This window comes from Entelurus aequoreus, linkage group LG08, assembly GCF_033978785.1.
Source record: "Entelurus aequoreus isolate RoL-2023_Sb linkage group LG08, RoL_Eaeq_v1.1, whole genome shotgun sequence".
Taxonomy (NCBI): domain Eukaryota; kingdom Metazoa; phylum Chordata; class Actinopteri; order Syngnathiformes; family Syngnathidae; genus Entelurus; species Entelurus aequoreus.
Genome location: NC_084738.1, coordinates 27,870,263 through 27,897,013, shown reverse-complemented (window position 1 = coordinate 27,897,013; position 26,751 = coordinate 27,870,263). Strand labels below are relative to the sequence as shown.

At 41.9% G+C, this 26,751-nt stretch overlaps 1 protein-coding gene across 2 annotated transcripts; it reads left to right on the top strand.

The window, feature by feature from the left end:
* The first annotated feature begins 1,231 nt into the window (after positions 1-1,231).
* Positions 1,232-4,389, top strand: LOC133655047 (uncharacterized). Of its 2 annotated transcripts, XM_062054950.1 has the most exons (12): positions 1,232-1,323; positions 1,439-1,516; positions 1,606-1,680; positions 1,786-1,812; positions 1,931-2,121; positions 2,324-2,442; positions 2,596-2,687; positions 2,803-2,880; positions 2,970-3,044; positions 3,144-3,284; positions 3,488-3,558; positions 4,234-4,385. In XM_062054950.1, the coding sequence occupies exons 6-12, from the start codon at positions 2,351-2,353 to the stop codon at positions 4,240-4,242; spliced, it is 558 nt and encodes a 185-aa protein (XP_061910934.1). In that variant the 5' UTR covers positions 1,232-1,323; positions 1,439-1,516; positions 1,606-1,680; positions 1,786-1,812; positions 1,931-2,121; positions 2,324-2,350; the 3' UTR covers positions 4,243-4,385. The 2 variants fall into 2 exon arrangements, with proteins under 2 accessions (XP_061910934.1, XP_061910935.1); XM_062054951.1 differs by lacking the exons at positions 1,232-1,323; positions 1,439-1,516; positions 1,606-1,680; ... (2 more) ...; positions 2,324-2,442; positions 3,488-3,558 and having other exon boundaries at positions 2,526-2,687; positions 4,234-4,389.
* The last annotated feature ends 22,362 nt before the right edge of the window (positions 4,390-26,751 follow it).

Here is a 26,751-nt window from a genome sequence, read left to right as displayed (position 1 = left end):
TTGCTACTTTATGTTGTATATTTTTTACTTGAGATTTCCAGTTCAATTTATCATCAATCATTATACCTAGAAATTTGGTTTCATTCACTCTTTCAATTTCTATTCCATCTATTTGTATTTGTGTTTGACTTTCTCTTCTACTGTTACCAAATAGCATTATTTTAGTTTTACTGAGATTCAACGGTAGTCTGTTTTTCTCAAACCATCTTTTTAATTTGTTAATTTCTTCTGTTATTATTTGTATTATCTTCTGTGTCTTCTCTCCTGAACAAAACGCTGTTGTATCATCCGCAAATAATACTAACTTTAAATCTTTTGTAACTTTACAAATGTCATTTATATAGACATTGAATAATTTAGGTCCTATATGATCCCTGAGGTACACCACAGGATATATTTAGCGTTGTAGACGTGTGTTCGCCTAGCTTCACATATTGTTTCCTGTTCGTTAGATAACTTCTTATCCAGTTTAAGACTAACCCTCTGATGCCATATCGTTCTAGTTTTTTTATTAAAATATTGTGATTAATTGTGTCAAATGCTTTAGTTGGATCCATAAAAACTGCTGCCGCACATTTTTTACTATCTATTGCATTGGTAATTTCTTCTGTAATTTCAATTAAAGCCATTGAAGTTGAAACATTAGCTCTGTATCCATATTGGTTCTCTTCGAGTATTCTATTTTTATTTATGAAGCACTCTAATCTGTTATTGAACAGTTTTTCAATGATTTTGGAAAATTGTAGAAGTAAAGAAACAGGTCTATAATTTGTAAATTGATGTTTGTCTCCAGTCTTATAAATTGGTGCAACTTTAGCTATTTTCATTTTGTTTGGAAATTTACCTGTTTGAAATGATAGGTTACTAATATACATCAATGGTCCTGAGATCTCTTCAATAACCTTTTTTATCGTTTCCATATCAATTCCGTTACAATCAGTTGAAGTCTTAGATTTAAAACATTTTCACGATTGTAACTATTTCCTCCTGTGTCACATTACTGAGGAACATGGAGTTGGGATTTGCAATCTGAGGCAGAGAATGAGGAGCTGCCAGAAAAAAGGAACAGGAAGCCAGTGTAAGTGTGTTCCGTCTTGTTTTTGTCATGTTTCTACAGTAATAGGAAGGTTATTTCCGGTAGCATTCAAAAATAGACCAGAGATGCTTGTACTATATGTATATTTGGCAATGTTGGTATTGCAATAATCCTAATGATATGGTTACCCAACAGCCATCATTTCGGGGACTCTGATGATAGCGAGGAAGACCCGGGAAATGGTGACCTCGCATCTTTGGGGTTGGCAAGCCAATTGCACAGGCAGAGTAAGGAATAATCTCTTAACATTGAAAAAAACGAAACCACCACATTAATATTAAAGATATGGTTAACATTCTTAGTGCTAAAGATATTCCCCTCTCCTTGTATCCCTTCTCCCAGCTCCACCGTCTCGCCGAGTGCCAGCAAGAGTCATGAGTACTTGTCAACTCGACTCCTCAACTGGAGATAACTTTCTAGGTAAAGACTGATCTCCAAAATAATATCTCAGCATCCAGTAACCATGGTTAACAGATCACAACCATTTAATACCAATGTATCTCCCTTAGCATCTCACCATGGGGAAGGACGTATTCATATGCCTTCACCAGCACCTGCATTAAACATGCAGAGAGTTACACAAGGTAGGGACTGATCTCTGTATACACTACACCCATAATTTCAAACCCTACTTTACGATTGAGCTGAAGTTCTGACTATTATGACCTGTACTTTTACCTTTCTTGTAGTTCTTACCACCTTGGGGCACCATTCAGGTAAAATCTCAGCTCATCTTACTTGCTTATTTGTATACACTAACACCTGTGCATGCTTTTGTCCACGTTGTTCCTTTGACAATGAATAAATACCCCTTTTCTTTCTTTCTACATTAAGGGTGCCTTTTCATCTGATTAAATTTATAATGAACAGGGACATTGCGGTTGTCCCAAGTGGATGGTATGATGATAGGATGGTTTTCTGGCCCAGCTATAAAAACACCGATAGAATTGAAAGGGCCGCTTTAAATGAGGAGCAGCATGAGCCAAACTGGCCAAGATTTGACGTTTCTGTTGTCCGAACTTGTGGTATGCAAATTCATAATCTTCTTGTTTAAAAATAACATCATAGTTGCTTCTCTTTATGCTTGGAATAACCTATTGTGTCTATGTTCGGACCAGGTCTCTTGTAAGAGAGAGACCTGATTTATCATCATCAATATTAATAATATTCTGTTCAGCTCTACAGCTAATTTGAAACTCATATTCATTTTAACATATTCAATTTTAGACAACTACAAAGACGCATTAAAAAATAATGCAACAATATGGAAAGGGCTGCGACACCTCAGACCTGCAATCTGAGGCAGAGAACGAGGAGCTGCCAGAAAAAAGGAACAGGAAGCCAGTGTAAGTGTGTTCCGTCTTGTTTTTGTCATGTTTCTACAGTAATAGGAAGGTTATTTCTGGTAGCATTCAAAAATAGACCAGAGATGCTTGTACTATATGTATATTTGGCAATTTTGGTATTGCAATAATCCTAATGATATGGTTACCCAACAGCCATCGTCTCGGGGACTCGGATGATAGCGAAGAAGACCCGGGAAATGGTGACCTCGCATCTCTGGGGTTGGCAAGCCAATTGCACAGGCAGAGTAAGGAATAATCTCTTAACATTGAAAAAAACGAAACCACCACATTAATATTAAAGATATGGTTAACATTCTTAGTGCTAAAGATATTCCCCTCTCCTTGTATCCCTTCTCCCAGCTCCACCGTCTCGCCGAGTGCCAGCAAGAGTCATGAGTACTTGTCAACTCGACTCCTCAACTGGAGATAACTTTCTAGGTAAAGACTGATCTCTGAAATAATATCTCAGCATCCAGTAACCATGGTTAACAGATCACAACCATTTAATACCAATTTATCTCCCTTAGCATCTCACCATGGGGAAGGACGTATTCATATGCCTTCACCAGCACCTGCATTAAACATGCAGAGAGTTACACAAGGTAGGGACTGATCTCTGAAATATTAGTGTATAGATAGGCCCCTTGGGTATTACCAGTCATGGTTAACTGATGGCTCTCTCACAATGCCCACCTCACTAGGAACGGCAGTCCCTCCTCGACTCCCTCCACCCCCCTCACCAGCAGCCCTCAACATGTGGCAGACAGAGGAGCCTGGATCCAGCCTGGCCTACAGGCCAACATGGCGAGGGGGAAGAATGGCCGACAACATTTCCTGCTCTGGTGAGCAATAACTGACAAATACCGGATGGTCATTCTGTGCCACAAATTTTGGAAAAAATTCAAATTCACAAGCAATCACATATTTTCTTCAAACTTTGTCAATAACTTTTGTCATTAACTAAGGTCAATAGCTAATGTCAGGATTATGAGTAATGAGGATAAACACTGAAACATGTTAATTTTATACTGCTGTTTGTCAACAGCGCCTGAGGTAATCCAGATCCTTAGCCTGCTGGAAACTATTAAGCACAACCAAGACCAGCTGATTGCGAAGGTAAACTTCTTAAGCCTTGAATAGGTCAATAATTCATAATGACATTGATTTTGATTCATTATTATTTTTTAAAGAAAGAAACAGCCTACATGGCAGCTTTGTGTGATTAGAGTAAACATTGCTACATTTTCTTGTTACATTTCACCTGTTTGCTCTTTAAATACCACTTTTAATGTTTTTTATTTATTTCAATCGTATTTTTTTAAAATGTGCCCTGGGGCCGTTTAAAAATGACCTGCAGGCCGCAAATGGCCCCCGGGCCGCACTTTGGACACCCCTGGCCTACACGAATACAAACATAGAATGATAGTACAAATATAATAAGAAAACAATGTCAACCTCCCAAAGTTGGGTTATGGATATTTATTTATGCCCCCCACCCCCAACCCCCCGCCGCCGTCATCCAACAGAGCCAAACAAGTACTCTGATCAAGGAACCAAATAACGATATTGTTTGAACATTTTGGATGTCTTGCACATCTATACCCTGATCACAAATTCATAGTTTACGCACCTTATTTTAACCACCTCCAGTAACTTTAAGTCATGTTTTTTTTTCAAATGTAATCTCCTTAATACCTATCACATATTTTGTATTGTGTAAGCATACTTGGCTTTGGATGCTACATACCATAAACATAAACGTATCTGTCTTGTAATCTTGTTTGATTACAGGTGCTGTGAGTAAAAATGTGTTGACAAGGTCAGCCACGGACGCTGAGGTCACCAAACACGCCATCAGGTGGTTCAACTTGGCGGGGGATCGGGCAACGAGGAGACGAGTCCCGCTTCCACCTCCTCAGGAGGAATAGAGATGTATATGTATAAATAAACAACCTTTTATCGGACTTCTTGTCATTCACCAGTTATTCATTTTCTGATATGTTAGCTGTGCATGGAGCAGCGTTTCCTTGAAGTTGTAGCCTAATAGATTAAATACGTATATTTACTTTTTATATATATATATTATATATTTACTTTATAGAGTGAATTGACCATTTTCTGTTTCTGCCTATTGACAATATTGTTAGTTTAAAAATACAAGGCAATGCATATGTAAGCCTATATTGCTGTAGTAGGGCTTAGTGAATTTTTTAGTTTCCTATTTTATCCTACAGCAAGAACAGAGGGGATTTTGAAAATAAGATAAAGGGGTCCAAAACGGCCAGATGAGCCAGGGTTTTTATGAGTCCGTTGCTGGTCCGCGGCGGGAGGTTAGGCTTTGATCATGGGTGCGGAGCGGATGCAGCGCGCCGTCACGGCGCACCCGCCGCGGAAATAAGGCTTTGATCATGGGTGCGGAGCGGATTCAGCGCGCCGCCACGGCGGATCCGCGACCCGACGCTATGGCGGATACGTTCCTGAGAGGAAGTGGACGCCGATGCGGGTCTGTTTCGCGGTTCCGTTCCGGAAAGCGCGATACCTCCGCGGGGGATCCGCCGCGGAGTGTTTTTGCTGTGTGGGTGACTTACCAAAATCATCTCGCAGGCCGGATAAAACCTGTTCGCGGCCCTGTTACGTTTGACACCCCTGCTCTACAGTATCATGCATGGGGTGAGAGGAATTGGACAATATGGATGTGAGCTCCAGCGGTCACCTCCTCAGTGCTGTCTAGTGGGCAGCCTAGGACGGAGTCAGCTCTCTTAATCAATATATTAGTTATGTTCCTGTCCCCTACCGTGCTGACCCCACCCCAGCAAACGTTTTGAAAAGGTTTTATGATAATCTTTATGCCAAATAATATATTACGAGAATTGTGTTGAATCCATAATCGGTTCTGAATCGAAACATCGCCCCAAGATTTGGAATCAAATGGTGAGGTGCCCAAAGACTTAGTGCTAACCGCATTAGTCGTGCTAATGTGCTTGACAAGCCTGAAGACGTTTGCTTCTGTTGGCCACCGTACTTAAAGACGAGTATAAAAAAAGGTTTAAATGAAAAAATGTAAGCAAACCAACTGTTGTTAGTGAATTATTAGTCATAGATCTGGAAAACTGGTACACACGGAGCACAACACAGCAGGAGGGCAGCTAACAAACAACAGCTAACTGCTAAGATAGCTTGAATTTGAATTAGACAAGAATAAGTGTTTTGTACACTTGGACAGAGCTGCAACTTTGTCACAGCAAAGAGTAACCAGTTAGAAGAGGAAATTAGCAAGTAGAATAATAATTCGGGAGAAAAAATAATATCTACACGGCTCAATAACACTTTGAGCCATAGATATGAATGAGTGCTTACAATGACCGGGTGCAAAGTGTCTGGGCATTCTGTGGTTATTTAAGGCACCACAACTAAAACTACAAGGGAAATAATAATATATAATACATTTAAGACGCATACATATTTGGTTTATTATCAAATCGTAGACCCTGAATCGTAATCGTATCGTGAGGTGCCCAAAGATTCCCACCTCCAATTCCAGAGGGCCCTGACTGACAGGTGCTGCCAAAAAATAGGATGGTGGCAACAACAGCTACTTAGATATTCTGGTGACACCATGCATACCATGTCTCTAACGCAGAAACACTAGTCAAAGCTTTTCAAAATGACTGAAACACTTTACAAAACAATCACTCCCAGGGCTTAAAATGAAGTCACAGGCTGGTCTGAGGTGATTCAGGGTCTGTATTTGTGCTGACTGTAGAATATAAACCCATCACATTAAATAAGATGCTGACAAATGTTGAATCTTTTGCGCTTGTTAGGTCTTTTTAATGAAAGTCAATTCGATTTCATGCTGTATGTTCATTTGGGCAATGTTTCGGCTACATTTCTCATTTCTAATGATGCCACGCTCTTATTTGTTCACTTCTCATTCAACCACATTCTAATATGAAAGGTTCATTCACCGTGGAACTGGAAAAGATAATTACAAATTAAAATCCCATGAGTTTTGGGTTCAAATGTGCATGTATGCTCCTTTTGCATACGGTATTAAATACTGTGCATGGTTAGACTATGCAGCGTGCACGTATGATGCTATGTCCAAAGTTAGCTCTATGTGCAAAATTTGTACAAATACTGTGTAATGTTTACAGCTGAAACCTTTATTGTGAAAGTCTGTTCCTTACTGCTGTAACAGGATGTATGGCACTTCACTAACCGGAAGTGGAGGATATGCCTAGCTCAAAACCGTGCTAGGCATGGTCAACTACCTAGCGAGATTTGCACCCAACCTAGCCGTAATATCGCTAAAATTCGTTCCATCTTGTCCACTAGCGACGCTGAGATCATTATTCATGCGTTCGTTACGTCTCGTCTCGATTACTGTAACGTATTATTTTCGGGTCTCCCTATGTCTAGCATTAAAAGATTACAGTTGGTACAAAATGCGGCTGCAAGGCTTTTGACAAAAACAAGAAAGTTTGATCATATTACGCCTATACTGGCTCACCTGCACTGGCTTCCTGTGCACTTAAGATGCGACTTTAAGGTTTTACTACTGTTGCGTTTGACCAGATGTTCCTCCAAGTGGGATGTAAAGCGCTGGTCAGTCCCAAGTTCCTTAATGACATATAAACTGACTCAAAGGTACCACCCAGCACAGAATAGTTATTTTGTAATTTTATTGTCAAATATTTGAGAATAGAGACCAGCCTCGAACAACACATACGAATGCGCAGCCCAAGTTGATCTGGCATTCCAAAGGAAAAAGCCACTCTTTTCACAAAAAGAAAGCCCCCCCCCCCCCCCCCCCCCTCCTCTCAACACTGATAAGAAGAGAGACTTGGGGGTTGTGTTCACATTCCTGATGGTTTACGACCCTGTCGTAAACCCTGTCGTAAACCTGGAAAAATATGAGCTGATTCAAACATGATTATGAATAAAGAAATAGCTCTTAAACATATGCATTATCCACAATCCCCCTTCAGATCTTATCCAAAAGATCTCTCCTACGAGAGCAACACCTCTAAAGCACGCCCTACATTAAAGTAGGTGCTGTTTTGGTTTTCGAGCAAGCTATCGATAAACAATCAAACCATAGTTACATGGGAGAGAGAAGGAGGGAGTCAACGTCAATGTCGTCATTGTCAGGGAAGGAAACTAACGGTCCCTGAAAGTCACCACTATGCTTGACCCCCTTCAGTGCTTTGGAGCCAATCTTTAAAGGGGTCAGAGACCCCTGAAACTTCAGTAAGTTCCTTAGACAGGGCCTGGAGGCCCTCTAAGGCCCTCTGAACTGAGCCATCTGGTGCAGTGTTGTTAGGAATGAAGGTACAGCATTGGTCACCAAACATTGCACACACGCCTTCTTCCTTGGCTAGGATGCGGTCAAGGGCTATGCGGTTCTGGATGGCCATGAGGGAGGTCGGGGCAAGTTGTTCAGCAAGTCCCTCAACGGCGTCACGAGTCAGGTTGGTCAGTCTCAACAGATTATAAAATACTACACGGTTTAGCTCCAGCCTATCTCGCCGATTGTATTGTACCATATGTCCCGACAAGAAATCTGCGTTCAAAGAACTCCGGCTTATTAGTGATTCCCAGAGCCAAAAAAAAAGTCTGCGGGCTATAGAGCGTTTTCTATTCGGGCTCCAGTACTCTGGAATGCCCTCCCGGTAACAGTTAGAGATGCTACCTCAGTAGAAGCATTTAAGTCCCATCTTAAAACTCATTTGTATACCGTATTTTCCGCACCATAAGGCGCCCCGTGTTATTAGCCGCACGTTTAATGAACGGCATATTTCAAAACTTTGTTTACCTGTTAGCCGCCCCGTGCTATTAGCCGCACCTACGCTACGCTAAATGGAATGTCAACAAAACAGTCAGATAGGTCAGTCAAACTTTAATAATATATTACAAACCAGCGTTCTAACAACTCTGTTCACTCCCAAAATGTAATGTGCAAATGTGCAATCACAAAAATAGTAACACTCAAAATAGTGCAGAGCAATAGCAACATCAATAACTCAACGTTGCTCATACGTTAGTGTCACACAACACACAAAATAAACATTTAAAGCTCACTTTCTGAAGTTATTACTCATCTACAAATCCCTCGAATTATTCTTCTTCGGTGTGCTTCACTTGTTTTTTGACACCATCTGTGATGTGGACGCGCATGCAGTCGTAGATCAACAGGAACGGCGCTGCGTGAAAAAAGTCACCCGGTGTCTTCGCGTAAACGTCTATCAACCACTCGCTCATCTGTTCTTCAGCCATCCATCCCTTCGAGTTAGCTTTTATGATGACGCCGGCTGGAAAGTTCTCTTTTGGCAAGGTCTTCCTTTTGAATATCACCGTGGGTGGAAGTTTCTGGCCGTTAGCATGGCAAGCTACAACCACAGTAGGACGACTTCTCATTCCCTGTGGTGCGAATATTCACCGTACGTGTTCCCGTTGTATCCACAGTGCGGTTCACATGAATATCAAAAGCCAGTGGAACCTTGTACGCGTGTCTCTTAGTAGGAGACATTTTGTTGTCTTTACAGAAAAACAAATGAAATTAAATATCCGCGAGCTTCTTCTTCTCCGGGGGCGGGTGCTCACCTTGGCGGTTGCTTACAGTAGAAGAAGAAGCGCTTCCTCTTCTATGGGGCGGTTGCTTACCGTAGAAGAAGAAGCGCTTCCTCTTTTACGGGGAAAAAAGATGGCGACTGTTTACCGTAGTTGCGAGACCTAAACCTTATGAAAATAAATATGAATATTAATCCATATATAAGGCGCACCGGGTTATTAGCCGCACTGTCTGCTTTTGACAAAAATTGTGGTTTTTAGGTGCGGCTTATGGTGCGGAAAATACGGTAATCTAGCCTTTAAATATACCCCCCTTTTTTTAGACCAGTTGATCTGCCGTTTCTTTTCTTCTCTCCTCTTCTCCCCTGTCCCTTGCGAGGGGGAGTTGCATAGGTCCGGTGGCCATGGATGAAGTGCTGGCTGTCCAGAGTCGGGACCCCGGGTGGACCACTAGCCCGTGCATCGGTTGGGGACATCTCTGCGCTGCTGACCCGTCTCCGCTCGGGATGGTTTCCTGTTGGCCCCGCTGTGGACTGGACTCCCGCTGATGTGTTGGATCCACTGTGGACTGGACTTTCACAATGTTATGTCAGACCCACTCGACATCCATTGCTTTCGGTCTCCCCTAGGGGGGGTGGGGGGGTTACCCACATATGCGGTCCTCTCCAAGGTTTCTCATAGTCATTCACCGACGTCCCACTGGGGTGAGTTTTTCCTTGCCCGTATGTGGGTTCTGTACCGAGGATGTCGTTGTGGCTTGTACAGCCCTTTGAGACACTTGTGATTTAGGGCTATATAAATAAACATTGATTGATTGATTGATTGACTGAGGTGTGTGCACCACTCAAACTACTGCTAAGACAGGACACAGAGTTCATATGGGGCACTATTCATGATAATGCATTTCAGAAGATGAAAGAGATCATCACAGCGTAGCCAGGGCCAGTGTTGGCTTACTTTGATCCTGAAAAAGAAGTGACACTGCAAGTGGATGCGTCAAAAAACGGCCTGGGTGCAACCATCATGCAGGAAGGAAGACCTGTAGCATATGCATCCAAGCTGCTCACCAGCACAGAGCAAAATTATGCCCAAATCGAGAAGGAGCTGTATGCAGTTCTGTATGGGTGTAAGAGGTTCCATGAGTACCTCTATGGGCGTAACATAACTGTGGAATCAGACCACAAACCGCTAGAGACCATTCTTCGAAAACCCCTAGCCCTTGCTCCACCGCGTTTACAGCGCATGATGCTTGCATTACAAAAATATAGCATAACTCTCACCCACAGACCAGGCAAAGAGATCCCTGTAGCCGACACACTGTCGAGAAAATCCATGGATGAAGAGGACGAGTCTCTATCCGAGGCTATGGAGACACAAGTGCATACTGTCATTAGCACAGCCCCGGTGAGTACTGACAGGCTGGACAACATCAAAATGGAGACAGCTCAGGACGAGCAGCTCTCCAAACTAAAGCAAGTCATCCGGTCAGGCTGGCTGGAGACACGAAAACGATGTCACCCACTCGTCAGCGATTACTGGAATCACCGTGACGAGATCACAGAAGCCGATGGGGTCCTCCTAAAGGGTGAGAAAATAATCATTCCACACAAGCTCAGACCACACATGCTAAAATGCATCCACACAGGCCATTTAGGAGTTGAGAAGAGCAAACACAGGGCAAGAAACATAATGTTTTGGCCTGGCATGGGTCAACAGATTGAGGAAACAGTCCAAAGATGTGACATATGCCAAACACATCGTAGTGCCAACACCAAAGAACCCATGCTCTCACATGACATTCCAGAGACCCCATGGGAGACTGTAACAACAGATCTATTCACATGGAACTCTGAGAACTACATCATCATCTGTGACTACCTCAGCAGATACTTTGAAATTGAGCGCCTGCATAACATCACCACAGCCGCTGTCATTCACAAGATGAAAGCGGTGTTTTCTAGGCAAGGAATTGCCCGCCGAGTCATCAGTGATAATGGGCCATGTTACAACTCAAGTGAATTCAAGCAGTTCGCAGAGTCATGGGGTTTCCAGCACATCACCTCAAGCCCACATTACCCGCAGAGCAACGGCTTAGCAGAAAAGACTGTTCAAACTGCAAAGCGAATCCTCACCAAGGCCAAAGAGGACAAGAAAGACCCCTATCTCTGCTTTCTGGAGTATAGAAACACACCAGTTGACGGACTAAAATCCCCAGCCCAGATCCTGATGAGCCGCAGGCTGCGCTCCATCCTGCCCACGACAACTCAACAACTTCGACCTCAGGTGACCCCTGAGGCTACTGTACGTGCAAGGAGAGAGAACTGCCAGCAGCACCAGAAACAACAGTACAACAGATCTACCAGACTGCTGTCAACGCTGCGCGCCGGAGCACCCATCCGTTTCCAGCAGGGTGATGGCACGTGGAAACCAGCGACAGTCATCCGACCAGCTGAGACACAGCGGAGCTACCACATCGAGACCAGTGATGGACAGTCATTCAGACGCAACCGACGGCACCTGCTAGACAACCACACACCCATCACACAGCAGCCAGAGGCCAGCGATGATGACTCCAACACTACACCAGAGGACCCAGGTGCGCAACATAATCACACCAGTTCTGTGTGTGAACCTGCTCACACCGAGCCTTGCCAACGCACAAGGTATGGACGTGTCATAAGGCCGAGGCAAGTCCTCGACTTATAATTGATTGTAAAGGGTGTAGGCGGATCGCTGCCCTAAAACTAAAATATAAAAAAAAAAGGAAAAAAATAAAAAGATTGGAAAGAAGAAAAAAAAAGAACCTGTTTTGTAACATTGCACTACATTAATAGGTTACATTGCGAGATGTTCACTGCTGTTAATTTTGTTCCAGAAGTAACACACTTAAATACTGCAGCACTTTCGAATATACTGATGTTATATGGTGTACCGACGTTATTTGCACTGCTAAAGATTTACAGTATATTATGACTCAAATGTTGCGGCTCAGAATTGTGTTTAAGTGCCTTAGTTTATCTGCATGCCATTGACAATCTCCATATACACATCTTATTTTGTTGAAGGGAGATGTAATGTTTACAGCTGAAACCTTTATTGTGAAAGTCTGTTCCTTACTGCTGTAACAGGATGTATGGCACTTCACTAACCGGAAGTGGAGGATATGCCGGTGTTCGACCAAGAGGTAAACTAAATAAAGAGCTCCCGGGCTAAACTGAGAATTAAGAAGTTTCTACGTCCAGTTATTATCAAGATTAGTCTATAATACTTCTCGTGTGTAGCTAATCACAACATACTGTACCTCCATTAAACAGTTTTTCGGCTATTATTGAATATTGACCTGGACCTCTACCACAGCAACTAACAAACTGCGCATGTACAAGACATGCTATGGAATTACAACAGCAGTGTCAAGGTCCCTCCGGCCTTGTCCTGTGTTGGTTTGGTTGTTCCTCTTCTTAGTTGAGTGTATATTTATGTTGCCAGCTCTCATATTTCTCCGTTGTTTACGTTCTTGTGGCTAGGATTGCTTTTTTTGCCTTTCCTTGTGGAATTAAAATAGATTCTTACATGCACGCTGCTACAACCGCTTCCTGCTTCTTTTCCCGCATCCTTGAGAACGCGATCACCAGCAATGCAGGTTGAGCAAGCCTTCAGAAGTGTTTCTCACGGCGAAGGACAAGATCAAGATCCTAATGGAGCTCAGAGTGGACGCACAGCCGTGGTGTTAATGGGGCGGCATGGCGTAGTGGGTAGAGCGCCCGTGTCAGAAACCTGAGGGTTGCAGGTTCGCTCCCCGCCTCTTACCATGCCGTTGTGTCCTTGGGCAGGACACTTCACCCTTGCCCCCGGTGCCGCTCACACTGGTGAATGAATGTTGAATGAATGATAGGTGGTGGTCGGAGGGGCCGTAGGCGCAGATTGGCAGCCACGCTTCTGTCAGTCTACCCCAGGGCAGCTGTGGCTACGAAAGTAGCTTACCACCACCAGGTGTGAATGAATGATGGGTTTTTAACATGTAAAGCGACTTTGGGTACTTAGAAAAGCGCTATATAAATCCCAGTTATTATTATTATTATTATTAATAGTGCAAGGACGAAAAGGCAACAGAGGAGGATCTCTCTTCTGAGGCCATGGAAGGCTGGGGTCAGTTGATGGCGAAAGTGACAAAGGCAGAAAATCGGTACCTTTACCGATCTCAGCACGCTCCCCACATGTATCTGCTCAGTGGCATTGTGGTTAGAGTGTCCGCCCTGAGATCGGTAGGTCTTGGGTTCAAACCCCGGCCGAGTCATACCAAAGACTGGAAAAATGGGACCCATTCCCTCCCTGCTTGGCACTCAACATCAAGGGTTGGAATTGGGGGTTAAATCACCAAAATGATTCCCGAGCGCGGCCACCGCCTCTGCTCACTGCTCCCCTCACCTCCCAGGGGGTGGAACAAGGGGATGGGTCAACTGCAGACAGTAATTTCACCACACCTAGTGTGTGTGTGACAATCAGTGGTACTTCAACTTTTTTAACTTTATCTCCCTCTTGCCAGACACGGACAGCGGCTTCTTCCTCGCCTCTACAGCGCCAAGCCCGGTATGATTAACGGCCACCTCGCATCTGTTAATTCAGCGTGAGCTGTCACACAGCGCAGCCAGGACGCTAACCCGTCGCAACACAATGACGTCACGCCACGAGCGTCTGAGGAACGTGTGGCGGCGCTCTCCGATGATGTCACACAAGGGCATGGGTGGCAGGCACGCGCAGTGGCGCATTTACGTAACACACTTCATAGAGACACTGTCTCCGCATTCGACCAGTCAGCCCCCACTCAGTCAAATTCTACTTCTGCTGACATCATGGACCTTTTTTTTTTAAGGCTAAAGTAGCCATCCAGCCAAGACCAAGCGACAGCAAGCTAACTGTGGCAGACAAGATGGACATTGTTTCAAACATGGATGCAGCCAGTCAGTCTGTGCCTTCCTATATTCAAGCTCCACCGATAGTGGGTTTTCATCTTCCAGGGGCTGGGCCAGTTCCGATTCCACTTTCGATTCTGCTTAACGATTCGGTTCCTTAATGGTTCTTTTATCGATCCTTATTGTCATGGCCTGGGCGCATTCCAATGCGCATTCATCTGTGCGCTTTGCTGAGCGCACCTCCAGGAGCGCGCCAGGCTCGTTCCAGTCCGGTTGCCGCAAGCAGCTGCAAACAATCGCCGGCAATCAACGGCGGAAATCTCGCGTCACAAGCTGTGTGTCTCGTCTCCCCATGTTCCCTCTGCTTCCCTGACTGCCTCTTGGATCTCGCCCTCCCGCCTGGACACCGACTTTTAACACCTCGCTATCGCCCCCGACTTCCTGCCTGTGCTCACGGACCTACGAGCATACCTCGCCCCTATTAGACTACCGCGCCTCTCGTTCAACACTACCGGTAACACACTACAGTTAACTCACACATAGTCACACCACACACATATTGGATTAGTACACACACTTCATTTATTGTTGATGTATATATATATATATATATATATATATATATATAGATATATAAATAAATAGAGTTAATACGACATCCCTCCTGTCTGTGTCGTCTCCTTCCTCCTGTACACATAACACTTACCGGTATTTGGAAAAAAGAGATAAAAAAAGGTGGATTAACCTCAATTTTATTTAGTTTACAGGTAACAGGACCTTACAAAGCCTACAGTGAAAATATATATAAGAAATATTCTTCTGCAGAATTTAACAAAATAAAATATGTGGAAATTACACAACATTATAACATTTAGTAACATGTGCATGCAGCTGAGATAGGATCCAGCGACCTCGGGACAAGCGGTAGAAAATGGATGGATGGAAGGATATTAACTCATTACATGCGAAGTGAGATATGTCAAGCCTTTATTATAATTTTGATGATTATGGCTTACAGTTTCTTAAAACCTTAAATCAAAATCTCAGAAAATATGGGATTTCAAAAACTGTAAGCCATGATCATCAAAATTATAATATCTGTCACCTTGCATGTAATAAATTAATATAACATATCCATTTTATGGACTGAATAGACTTGTAATTTTTTGAGTTTTACCCAAGGACTAAGGGAAAATCTGCTTGGAGGAAAACATGCAACTTTTCTCTGACTACAATTCAACATTCACCTACCCAGACAAATGGACAGTCTACTGTGGCAAATGGGTGCAAGCTTTTGATGGCAAACCGAGTCGCTGCTCGGTGACATTTGTCTAGTGGTAGACGTGAACTGGAGCGAGTACTTCCCGCCTCGGAGCCAGTCAGAATCTGTCTCTCGTCATGCTCATCTTTATGAGAAGGCATTCATTTCAATTTAGCAAATTGAAATGAGTCGGAGTCGGAGGATTTGCTTCCTGCAGGTCTGCCGTCGATGCCAGTTCCTGCAGAGGTGCCCCTGCCAGTCTCGTCTCCAATGGGTTTGACGCTACCTCCAGTGTTGCTTCCTGTGGTTCTGCCGCCAACACCACATCCAGCCTCACGTCCAATGGATCCAACGCAGCTGCTAGCATCGTCTCCAGTGTGTCCTCTGTCGACGGCAGCCTGGTATCCAGTGGGTCCTCCATCGGCGCTATCTTACCCTCCAGTGGGTCATCCATCGACGCCACCTTTGCCTCCAGCCCAGTAGCCTGTCATGACCAATCCCTCCCAGTATGTGATGCGACCAGAACGCAACAAGCAGTGAGATAAGAGTATAAAATATCATATGAGCATAAAAATGTCAACAAACTGCTTTAGGTTTAAAAATCCTTGATTATCATCCATCTTTACCTTACTGTAGGGCTTCAACTCAGGATTTTCATAGTTAAATCTGATTCATTAGGTTTTGCCCATAGTCTTCGATCAGTCGAATCTATGGCGTTGTTTTTTTTATAAGAAAAAATTGCAGATTGTGATGATAGGTCACTAGGTGTAAGTATAACATCGCATAATGTAAATCTTGCTGATATAAGGTGGTTCTTTCAGGTACTTATTAAAAGAATACAGTCTTTCATTAAAGTGTACAAAACACAAATCTTATGTTGCAACTTTTTCCACCTCAAAAAAGGCTAAACCACTGTGAAACAAATAAACACGGTAGAGATTTGACTGTTTAGTGACAGCTCCGTTTTGGCGCTGCGCCGACAAGACGTCAAAGTTGACTAAATAGGAGAAGTAAAAGTCTTAACAAAGTTTCTGTATTTGAACCTGCGGGAGGATCATTACCTTTGCCAGGGGGGCACTACACCTCCGGGGCGAGGTGGCACAAAGGGCTTTGTGTCTGACTGCGGCGCGTCCCCCATGTAGAAACATCTTACCAACACTATCAGTCAAAAAATTATTGTCTGCATACAAATACGTTTTAGAGACGGAGACGTGGGAGCTCAAAACACACGGCCAGCTGTTTTACACAGGTGATGTCACACCAGGAAGCAGCGACCGGAAGCAGTAGTCGCTTTCAAGTGACAGCCACATAGAAATTAATATTTTTTTTGAATGATTTTGTCAAAACAGTGAAATTTATGAAGTAGGAACTGTAGTACTTTGTTGTGTGTCCTCAACAGAGGAGCAGATAGTGTTGAATTAGACAGACAATGCAGCGTGGAGTAATTAGTCAGTTAGTCCGTTGAATGATTGGTGACCATTTGCACTCAGTTGTTCAATTAGAAAAGCAAAGACAAAGAGGGCATCAATGCCCAGAGGGGATGAATCACAGCGTAGAATTAACAACAACAACATCCCCTAAGCACAAACATCACGAAGGCATCACAAACACTTTACATTCACATGTACGAAGCATTTAATAGAAATGTTAGTGAAATTTGCCTACTTTTCGTTGTTGGACAAGCAATGGTCAAACTCACTGGCCATAACATTAGGTACACCTGCAGAAGTTCCGAGAGTATATGGATACTTTCACAAAGATGAAGTATAATATTTTTTCTATTGTGGTTGTAGTTTGAAGTGATTGTACTGCATCAAAATGAAAAATGTTTTTCATTGCTTATTTAATAGTGTGATGAATTTAGAGTTGTGTGTGTGTGTGTGTGTGTGTGTGTGTGTGTGTGTGTGTGTGTGTGTGTGTGTGTGTGTGTGTGTGTGTGTGTGTGTGTGTGTGTGTGTGTGTGTGTGTGTGTGTGTGTGTGTGTGTGTGTGTGTGTGTGTGTGTGTGTGTGCGCGTGCGCGCTTTCTATTTATGCTCCTTCGGACCTCACTGTCATGGATGACCTTTTCCAAAATGAAAGGAGATGCACATATTCAGCTTTATTTATGCTTGACATGTCTCATTTAATTTCCACAATGAGCTCTGTGAGAGTAGCAGTCACTCCCGAGGACCAGTTTCAAATAAAAAAAGAATGCCTCCATCAGCAGCATTTTTTTTTTTTTGACACAACGGTGATGAATGTCATTTCCCAGCAGTGTCTGCCTGTGCTGCCTTTCAGGTTTCCTCACACTTATTTATTGGCCTACCAAAATACCCATTATGTCGCTCTATATAGGACAAGCAATCATATGGTTGAAAGGTCATATGTAAAAGATGAGTTATAATACACTTTTCTTATAATGAAGTCTTTAAAAGGTTATTCAATGTACATTTTGAATTACACAATGTCATGCTAATAACTGATGGACGCTCTCATCACTAAATGTATTGATTTAAGGGGACCATAATTATGTTTTTGTTATATTGCTTTCTTTTCTCTGCAGTCATGTGCTTTCCACACACACACAGTAAATGATGTTTTATTGTAAAAATGTCTGAGATTCAACTCTGCACCACAAGACATAAAATCCATTGATGAAGTTCAGGGATATTTCCACCCAATCCAGGTTTTTTCCCCCTTGTTGTTAAATGTCAAAGTGTCAACATTTCTCATTAGGTATTTTCCTCAACACAAACTTTCTGACAAGCCAGACAGTACAAACATGGAAAAGTGAAAATGTGACCAAACGCTCACAGACATGACTGATGGATATTGGATAATGTCTCCAGAATTATTGAGTGAACTATACTAAAAGTTTTGCTGTGTGTATGAGCTTGGTGATAGCTTGGCGATAGCTTAGCTACATTTTGAATGAGTAGTTTTTTTTTAGCTTTGATATTTTTAGACCCACGTAACTAGGTAGCTTACATCAAAGCTAAAAGTTAACCAAGAGAGAAAATGGACTGCGTATTCAGGCCCCCCAAAAATACGGAGAAAATACAATGACCTGGATGAATGAGAACATCATACATAGGGAGAAAATCTATGATGATTGGTTGGTTGTGTGATGAGTCACAATTGGCTAAGATTAGAGTGAAACATTACGGACTGGCCAATCACAAGCAAGATAAGACAGGTCATCGAAACCAGGATGCAAAATCTTAACAGATACGCACTCATGTCACACGACGAGGGAGTCAGAGACAGAGGGACGCTTCAAGCTGACCACTCAAAAAAAATAACCATATTTGAAAATGGCAGAGGGATTCTCTCCCACTGATTAGACTTTACTTTTAGGGATGAAGACGATGTGAACAATAATGTGTGTTCTTGGCCATCCCTCCATCCGTTTTCTATCACATGTCCCTTTGGAGTCCGCGAGGGTGGCTGGAGCCTATCCCTATTGCATTCGGGTGGAAGCCGGGGTACACCCTGGAAAAGTCGCCACTTCATTGTCCTTGACCATATATAGACAAATGTCTGCGTTTAGAGAAAACAAAGCCCAAAACCTTAGTTTTTAGTTGTTTACGCTGTAAGCCGGAATCATAACTGCTCTCTTCATCTAAGACGTCCAACACAAATTTAGGAACACACATTAGGTCAGTTCATGGAAAGTTTTACTGCACATAACCATTATCAACTGTTCCCAAACAACACACGTCATTGGTTTTTTTTGTCAAGATATTGATAGATGCCGTTTTTTTACTGTAGAGAAATTAATAACATTAAAAGGGGTGAGCCAAAGAAAAGGCAAATTAAAATAAATACAAACAGTGGGGTGCACGGAACCCTAGAGGTAGTTGTAGGGTGTTCCCAACTAAATAACAGATAGTTAATAGTAATGGACCCTTATTGAGTCCATTTGTACACTCTCAGTTACATTAATATTGATATTATACATGTGGGCCCATAAATATAAATGCTGTTAAATGTAGCTTTGATGTAGCAAGCTACTTTTGCTGTGTAGCTTGTGGCTTGCTACAGTTCTCTGGGGATAGCATTCCCTGTACCTTAGCTACATTTAATCGTAACTTGTAGCTTAGCTTGCTACATTTTCCAAGTATCTTGCCCAGCACTGGATATCGTCCGATATTAGCGGAAAAAAAAAGTTTCGGATGATATCAGCTTGCATCTAAAATGTCCGATACAAGCAGTCCGGCAGCGTACTTGCTTGTGCAAAGCAAGTTAACAACGAAATGTTCTCAAATGTATTTTTGTCCTTGTATTTTTGTGAAGTCCTTTACAAATAGGTACTAGGAGCTAGCAGCTACACAACAGATAAGCGCACAATAGCACACAAGCTAGACATTCGTAATAAGAGCCATATTGTAATTTATAACACCACATTTGTTAATATAGACACATTTTAAATCATTATTGTTGCACATCACTTACAGATTTTAATTCTCCAAGGCAGAAGCATATTAGAGTATCTATAATAAGAAGTAATATCACTTGATCAAGCCTTTTATAACATGATGCCACACTACAAAATAATACAAGTATGTACTATGATTTGTGCTGATATTGTATCTGATTAATATTGATATCGGCCAATACTCAAGTCTCCAATATCGGTATCGTATCGAACACCCCTATTGTGTGTGAGTCCATTCTTTTGTTAGAGTGTGGTACTTTTGTATTCCATTTTTAGTAAAAATCCATCAATTGATGAGGTCATGTACAGGCATTTTAAGAAATAATTTCAGGTTAAACTCAGAAAAATAATCTGATTGAAAAGTTGTACTCAGTTGAAACTGCTTTCGCAGAATTATGGAAAATTCAGTTTGATATTCAATTGTTGTGCTCATGTATGAAACGTTATCCTTAAGATAAAGTATGCCAGGCTGGAGGTCAATGACCATATTTCTGAGCTAATGTTTTTTTTTGTTATACCAGTTACAGAATTAGTCAAGTTCTTCCATAAATTGACTGTTTAAAAAAATGGCTTCTTTTGTGCAGGGGCTGGTGTCTTTTTGGAGGGGTGAAAATCAATCTCCCAACTTCCTACCCGTGTCTTGAACATGCTCCTCCGGGTGAAGTTTGGTTCCCTGTTGCATCTACAATGCTAAACAGCAGCCAGCCAGGTGAGTGGCAGGTGCACTGGTTGATTTTAATAAGCAACAACTATTTCAGTAGGTCCTCCAGCAGACTTCCTATTTCTTTCCAGGTTAATCACAGCAAACCGCCTTGACTCTGCAGTGCCTCCCTCTCTTTATGGTATCCTGTTTTTATTTATATCTTCGTCGCCTTCCTCTGCTTGTTCTCAGCATCTCTTCCTGCTTTGTACATCGGCATTATGTATGAGGACCCATAGTGTCCAAATTTCACAAACAAGTTCTCTTAGTGTTTTTTGCCACTGAAATGAATCCGGCAGTCATTTCCTATAATATCAATTAGTTTTTATTAATGGGCAGATAACTAACTATACTTGAAATACACCCTTTCCATCACCAGACTCAATATTCTGCCCCCTCTTGGTGTGGCGTTATCTACAGAACTGGAGCCCATTTCCCTGCATAGACAATTGTGGACAAAGCATGTTTAAAATTATTATTTTGATCACTTAATTGCATGTTTTTGTCTCCCTGGTCAATGATTACTTCATGACTGATATGGTTAACATTATAGGCAAAAAGGAAATACCGTAAGACCTCAATTTATGAGCTTAATTGGTTTTGTGACAGAGATCTCAACACAAATCAACATCTCCCATTTAAGTTACTTGACATCAAAATATATATACTTGCCACCCCAAAATAACACAATTTTAACATGTAACATGCCTTTTAAAAAGAAAAACTAACTTTTAGATAAGAAATATTGTATAAAAACAGTACAATAGAATGTACTACTAACAACTACAGTAGTTTTCCGAAGTAATGTAATAATAATGTACAGTGTTTAGCGTGGAGATTGGACTTCTACGGCGTCTCCTTCCAGCTGCTTTTCCGCCAAACACACCATCAGCAGCATCTCCATATTTTTCATGGATAAATGTCCACCATTTCAATTGTCAAGTATTGGCGGTGACTAGTGATGGGTCCGGCAACACCGATGCATCGGCGCATGCGTCGAGCTCATAGGGCAAAACCCTGTGACGGTGCGCGTACCGCTTTTAGAAAGTCACGTGACCGATCATGAGCTGTTTCGGTCACGTGACCAATACGCGAACTGTGTCGCACTGACGCCTCCTCTGTGCCCTGTGAGCGGGTCTTTTCTACAGCCGGAGAAATAATAACTAAGAAGAGAAATCGTCTAAAATTGAATACTTTGGAAAAACTGTTTTTTTTTTAATAAAAATGTGTAAAAAAAAATAAAAAATTCCCAGTCCACAAGCATCTTCATTCACAACACGTTCTCTTAGATTTCCATGTTATGATACATGTTCACATTATTTATTGACTGTATCTAAAAAAGATAAAAATATTTAAATGAAGATATGAAATAATCCTAAATGAAATACAATGACTTGGTTTATATTATTGTATATACTAGGTCATAAAATCAGTGTCAGTTGAGTCGGTCCATAGGTTGCCTGTAGGGATTTTTAATGTCCAGCAGATGTCAGTATTTAGTGACACAGTATCGACACAGTATCAATACAGTTTTGCAATGTGTCGAACAGTGGCGTGCGGTGAGGTTAATGTCTGGTGAGGCACTGCATCATCACAGTCAGATTTACAAACATATGAACCCTAAATAGTATCTATTCACCATGTGATTGGCAGCAGTTAACGGGTTATGTTTAAAAGCTCATACCAGCATTCTTTACACAACTGTAGCACACAAAAAAGCACATTTAATAAAAAAAACATTATTATGGTCTTACCTTTCTTACTGGACATCCACACAGCCAGCCTTTGCGTGTGTACCACGCCGTTTGAAAAGAACGGGTCTTCTGTCCCGAAGTCAAAAGCAAACCTTTTAGCTCTGGCGTTGGTCTACCTTTAATTATTACCTCCTGCTTCGATTGAAAGTCCAGTTTAGAAAACTGTTTTATTTTACATATGTAATCCTCCATGTTTTTAATAAAAGTCCAGGCGAGAGGAAATAAACAATCGCTGCACTAATTGACTTGCAAACGTTTTTTTTGTTTGTTTGTTTTTTTCTTCTGCGGCCGAGGAATGATCTCTGGGATCACTACCGCCCTTTACCACCAGGAGGCCGGATTACTGCGAGCCTCAACCAGTATGTCTTTTGCAGCAGATTTATAAAAGCTCAGCACAAGAAATACGTTACACACATACAGTTTTTGACAAAATACACTGTACATTATATACCTCAGCTAACTAAACTATGCCATAGTTTAGTTAGCTGATATAATTCATATAGCAATACAGTCTCACTGCACTTCCTTGATACAGGAAGACATGATTTTTAATGTCCAAAAAATGCAGGAAAAACACAAAACAGGAACCAGGAGACAGGACAGCAGGAAAACAGGTGAACTGGAAACAGCGAACAGGAACCAGCAAACAAGAAAACTGGAGACAGCAACCAGCAAACAATCCACAGCATACAGGTAGTAGCTTACAATACTCCAGCACTGACTGGAGGGCAAGGCAGGTATAAATAGCAGCCGACTGATTGGCACCAGGTGTGGCCAGGTGCCAATCAGTCGCAGCTGAGGGGAAACAGCGCTCAGGGAGACAAGCAGGAAACTGAACAAAAATAAGAGCGCTGACAGGAAATAAAACACACAGAGGAAAAACCAAAACATAACCAAGCCTGACATCAGTATCTTTTTAACATGTGTGGCTGGCGATAGACTTCACACTCATTTTCTTACTTGCCATTGTTGGAAAACAAAGTTATGTCGATCTCTAGCTATAAGCTAAGGCTTGTTTTGGTTGGACCTTACGGAGTTTACTGTGACATTTGTTAAGCAAACTAATGGCGGGATGATTGTATCTCTAATTTTTGCTTGTAACTTCAAGCATAACAATTCACTGAGGGGGCTCTTATCTCAAAACACTCTTTAAGTTGGGGTACTCTTAAGTTGAGATACTACTGTTTAGAAGAATCACCATTTCCAGACTTCCCTGCTCTTCCATCTCCTCTTCCATGGACGCAATAGCTTATATTTCTTCCTGCTCTTTAAGCGTTTCATCAAGCATCTTGAGGAAAACATCAGTAGAAGAGGATGCAAAATAGAATACTAGCAGCTTATCTTCTTTTTTCTTGTTTTTGAGCGCCGGGTTATCTCTTCTTTCTTCGTTTTTCTGCAAGTTCTAATTCATTTTTTCTCCTCTCGAGGGTGCTCCTGAGTTGTTGTTTTTTTATCCCTGCAGACTGTATTGATCTATATTGATATATATTGTAGATATTGTGTTTTTTATGTTGATTTAATTATTTATTTATTTATTTGTTTTTTTCTTGTGCGGCCCGGTACCAATCGGTCCTCGGACCGGTACCGGGCCATGGCCCGGTGGTTGGGGACCACTGATGTAGACCACAAGAAAGTGTTTCAAATGTAGAAAAAATATCATATTATCCCTTGAATGCGCCTTGAAATCCAGTGCGCTTTACGTATGAAAATAGACCTGTTCATGGACAGTGCGCCCTGTGATCTGGTGCGCCAGAAAAATAAGGTGCGCAATATGAAAATGCCTCCAGTCTTCTGTAGGTGACATCCACATTTTGGAGCTAAAAGTGTGTGTTCACATACACATTCTTTTGTGTATGTGCACACGGTGCGGCCATGTAGGTGTGTATGAGACAGCTGTGAGTCACAGTCTGAGCAATCCATTTTTATTCATTATAATTAGTAATCATGAAAGATGTAGAGATTTTAAAAATATATATGTTGTGTTAAACCACTAATGGTAACTTAAGCTAGCCTGTAGTGTTCTACTTATATTTTTTGGTTTGAAAAATGCAATTTGGAGCAAGTTGCAAACAGCCCCTTTTAAACGTTTGAATTATCATATTGTCATCAGGCTCACACCATACTGAGTCATTGCACTGCCACTCAACTCTTTAGGTTTTGTGTGTGAATATGTGCGTGCGCGCGCGTGTGTGTGTGTGTGTGTGTGTGTGTGTGTGTGCGTGTGTGTGTGTGTGTGTGTGTGTGTGTGCGTGTGTGTGTGTGTGTGTGTGTGTGTGTGTGTGTGTGTGTGTGTGTGTGTGTGTGTGTGTGTGTGTGTGTGTGTGTGTGTGTATCCTAGCTGAATCTCCTAAACACTGAATTGATTATCTAAGGGATAATGATGAATGCTGAATTTTAGCCCTTTGTACTGAATGATGTGCAACCTTGCATGCAATATACATAAAAACAAAGTTAGAGGGAAATGCGTCACGCTCAGATCCGGCCCAAGGCATAAGCGTACTAAGCGCTTGCTTAGGGCCCCGTGGCCACCAGGGGGCCCCCAAAAGCAATTAACAAAAAATTCTTATTTTTTATTTTTTGCATGTACGAGTCTGAGTCAGACTCGTACATGACAGTGATTAGCAGAGGTGTGGACTCGAGTCACATGACTTGGACTCGAGTCAGACTCGAGTCATGAATTTGATGACTTTAGACTCGACTTGACAAAATGTAAAGAGACTTGCAACTCGACTTAGACTTTAACATCAATGACTTGTGACTTCACTTGGACTTGAGCCTTTTGACTTGACATGACTTGCTACTTTCCCCAAAACCTAAAGCTTAAAAAGTTATTTGGGAGCGCTCCGTATCTTTCATTTTGTACGTGTCTGTCTATCAGTGTGTGTGCTGCGTGTCAGCGTGTGTGCTCTCAGTACAACAGCCAATCAAATTAGATCTACGTTGTTTTCGTCCCACAGCATTCATCCAATCAAATTGCAGGACAACCAATGAACATGAGTTGTCAAACAACGCGCCAGTGAGAAAGATTTATACCAAAGTTGGTTTCGTTCGGGTATAAAAACTACGACTTGGTCAACAAAAAACGAATTGCCGTATGCAAATCACGCAGTTCGAATATTACAGACGGAGACGCAACAACTTCCAACTTTGTTCGACATTTGAAGTTGCACAAAGAAGGGTAAGTTTTGAATGTAAGATAACGTTTATTGGCTAAGTAACATGACTTTTATTTGCTGTGTAGTTAAATCAGTGAGGCTGCAAACTCACTGCTAACGTTATAACCATAGACATCTTATAAGTAGACGCAGCATGGAGCGCTACTGCCTACTGCCGCAGACGAGACACGGGGCCGCCATCTTGGAGTGGTGATCTGCTCCACTCAGTGCAATTCATTTGGCAGGAGCAATGAACTGTCAGCGCATTTAATTCATTTTATCTCACTGAATACCACTCATTTTCAAGCGCTTTTTTGTCATACGTGTAGCTATGATAACGGACACATGTTTTATTATTCATAGTTTGCTTAACAGTAATATAATATTCTTATATGTTATAAGTGACCAGACGTCCGAGATCAAAACTGGGAATATAAGCCCAGAGAAGGGAGAAAAAAAGGGTCAGCTATTTTTAAGTTGAAGAAACAATATGATTAGGTTATATATACGTGCGTATATCCTACATAAACAATATATGAATACATTAGATATCTATATATCTTATAGACCGTATCTCTGTTGCTGCAGCAGCAGAGAGTTTATTCTGTCTTGACACTTTGTATTGATACTTTGTATTACATTCTTCCCTTAAATTATCATGTTTACAGTGATTGTTATATATGTATTTTTTATGTATGTCGCTTTGGATAAAAGCGTCTGCCAAATACTTAAACATATACCTGTATAAACACCTGAAAGTCTTTATATCAGCTAAAACCACCAATCTGTTTCACTGGATTCAGAATAAAACCAAATGCTGTCTTACCCAACAATGTTAGTATTTGAATATTGTTACTTGAAGACTTATTCCTGGTTACAATTATAGTGTTAAGAAAGTATTGTCTTATATTTTGCCTAAAATGTGAATGCATCATAATCAGTGGCGGCTGGTGAATTTTGTTTTAGGTGGGGCTGAAAGTTTGTAAACCAAACCCCTGTAGGGGCGTCATCCTCCCCCAGAAGATTTCTTTGTGATTTTCACATACAAATATTGAAGATCTTTGCTCCTTCTCAACTCTGCGGTAATGTTATTTTCATAAAATACAACCAATAGTACATTAATGTTAAATCTTACTTGTGAAAAGTAATCCCCCGATTCCTATTTTCAACAGTCCGCTCATTTGAGCAGGAAAACGCTGAACACCAGCCCGGCATCTTTGTTTTCTACCTGTCAACTGTCAGTTTAGGCTGCTCGCCGGCTCCTCGTCACCACTTCAAGGTGCAAATTGCTCGCGTCACAGCAACCAATGCTGCGTCTACTTATAAGACGTCTATGGTTATAACGTCATTGCAAACACGGCAATCTGTTGCGTCCACTGCAGTTCGCTACCTTATTCATACTTTTTGTCAAGTTATTTTGTTTAAGCAGGGTTGCATGAGGCACCTACACATAACGTTACGTTAGTCAATGTATCCCACACAATAACGTAACGTTAGACGGCGGTCAGCAGCACCGCATATTTTAGCCACCTACAAAA

Bases quoted from the DNA above. Each gene is read 5' to 3' on its own strand.
- LOC133655047 (XM_062054950.1), top strand. From the start codon at position 2,351: ATGCAACAATATGGAAAGGGCTGCGACACCTCAGACCTGCAATCTGAG. The intron at 2,881-2,969 runs GTAAAGACTGAT...TATCTCCCTTAG, and splicing joins AACTGGAGATAACTTTCTAG to CATCTCACCATGGGGAAGGA. The intron at 3,285-3,487 runs GTGAGCAATAAC...GTTTGTCAACAG, and splicing joins CGACAACATTTCCTGCTCTG to CGCCTGAGGTAATCCAGATC.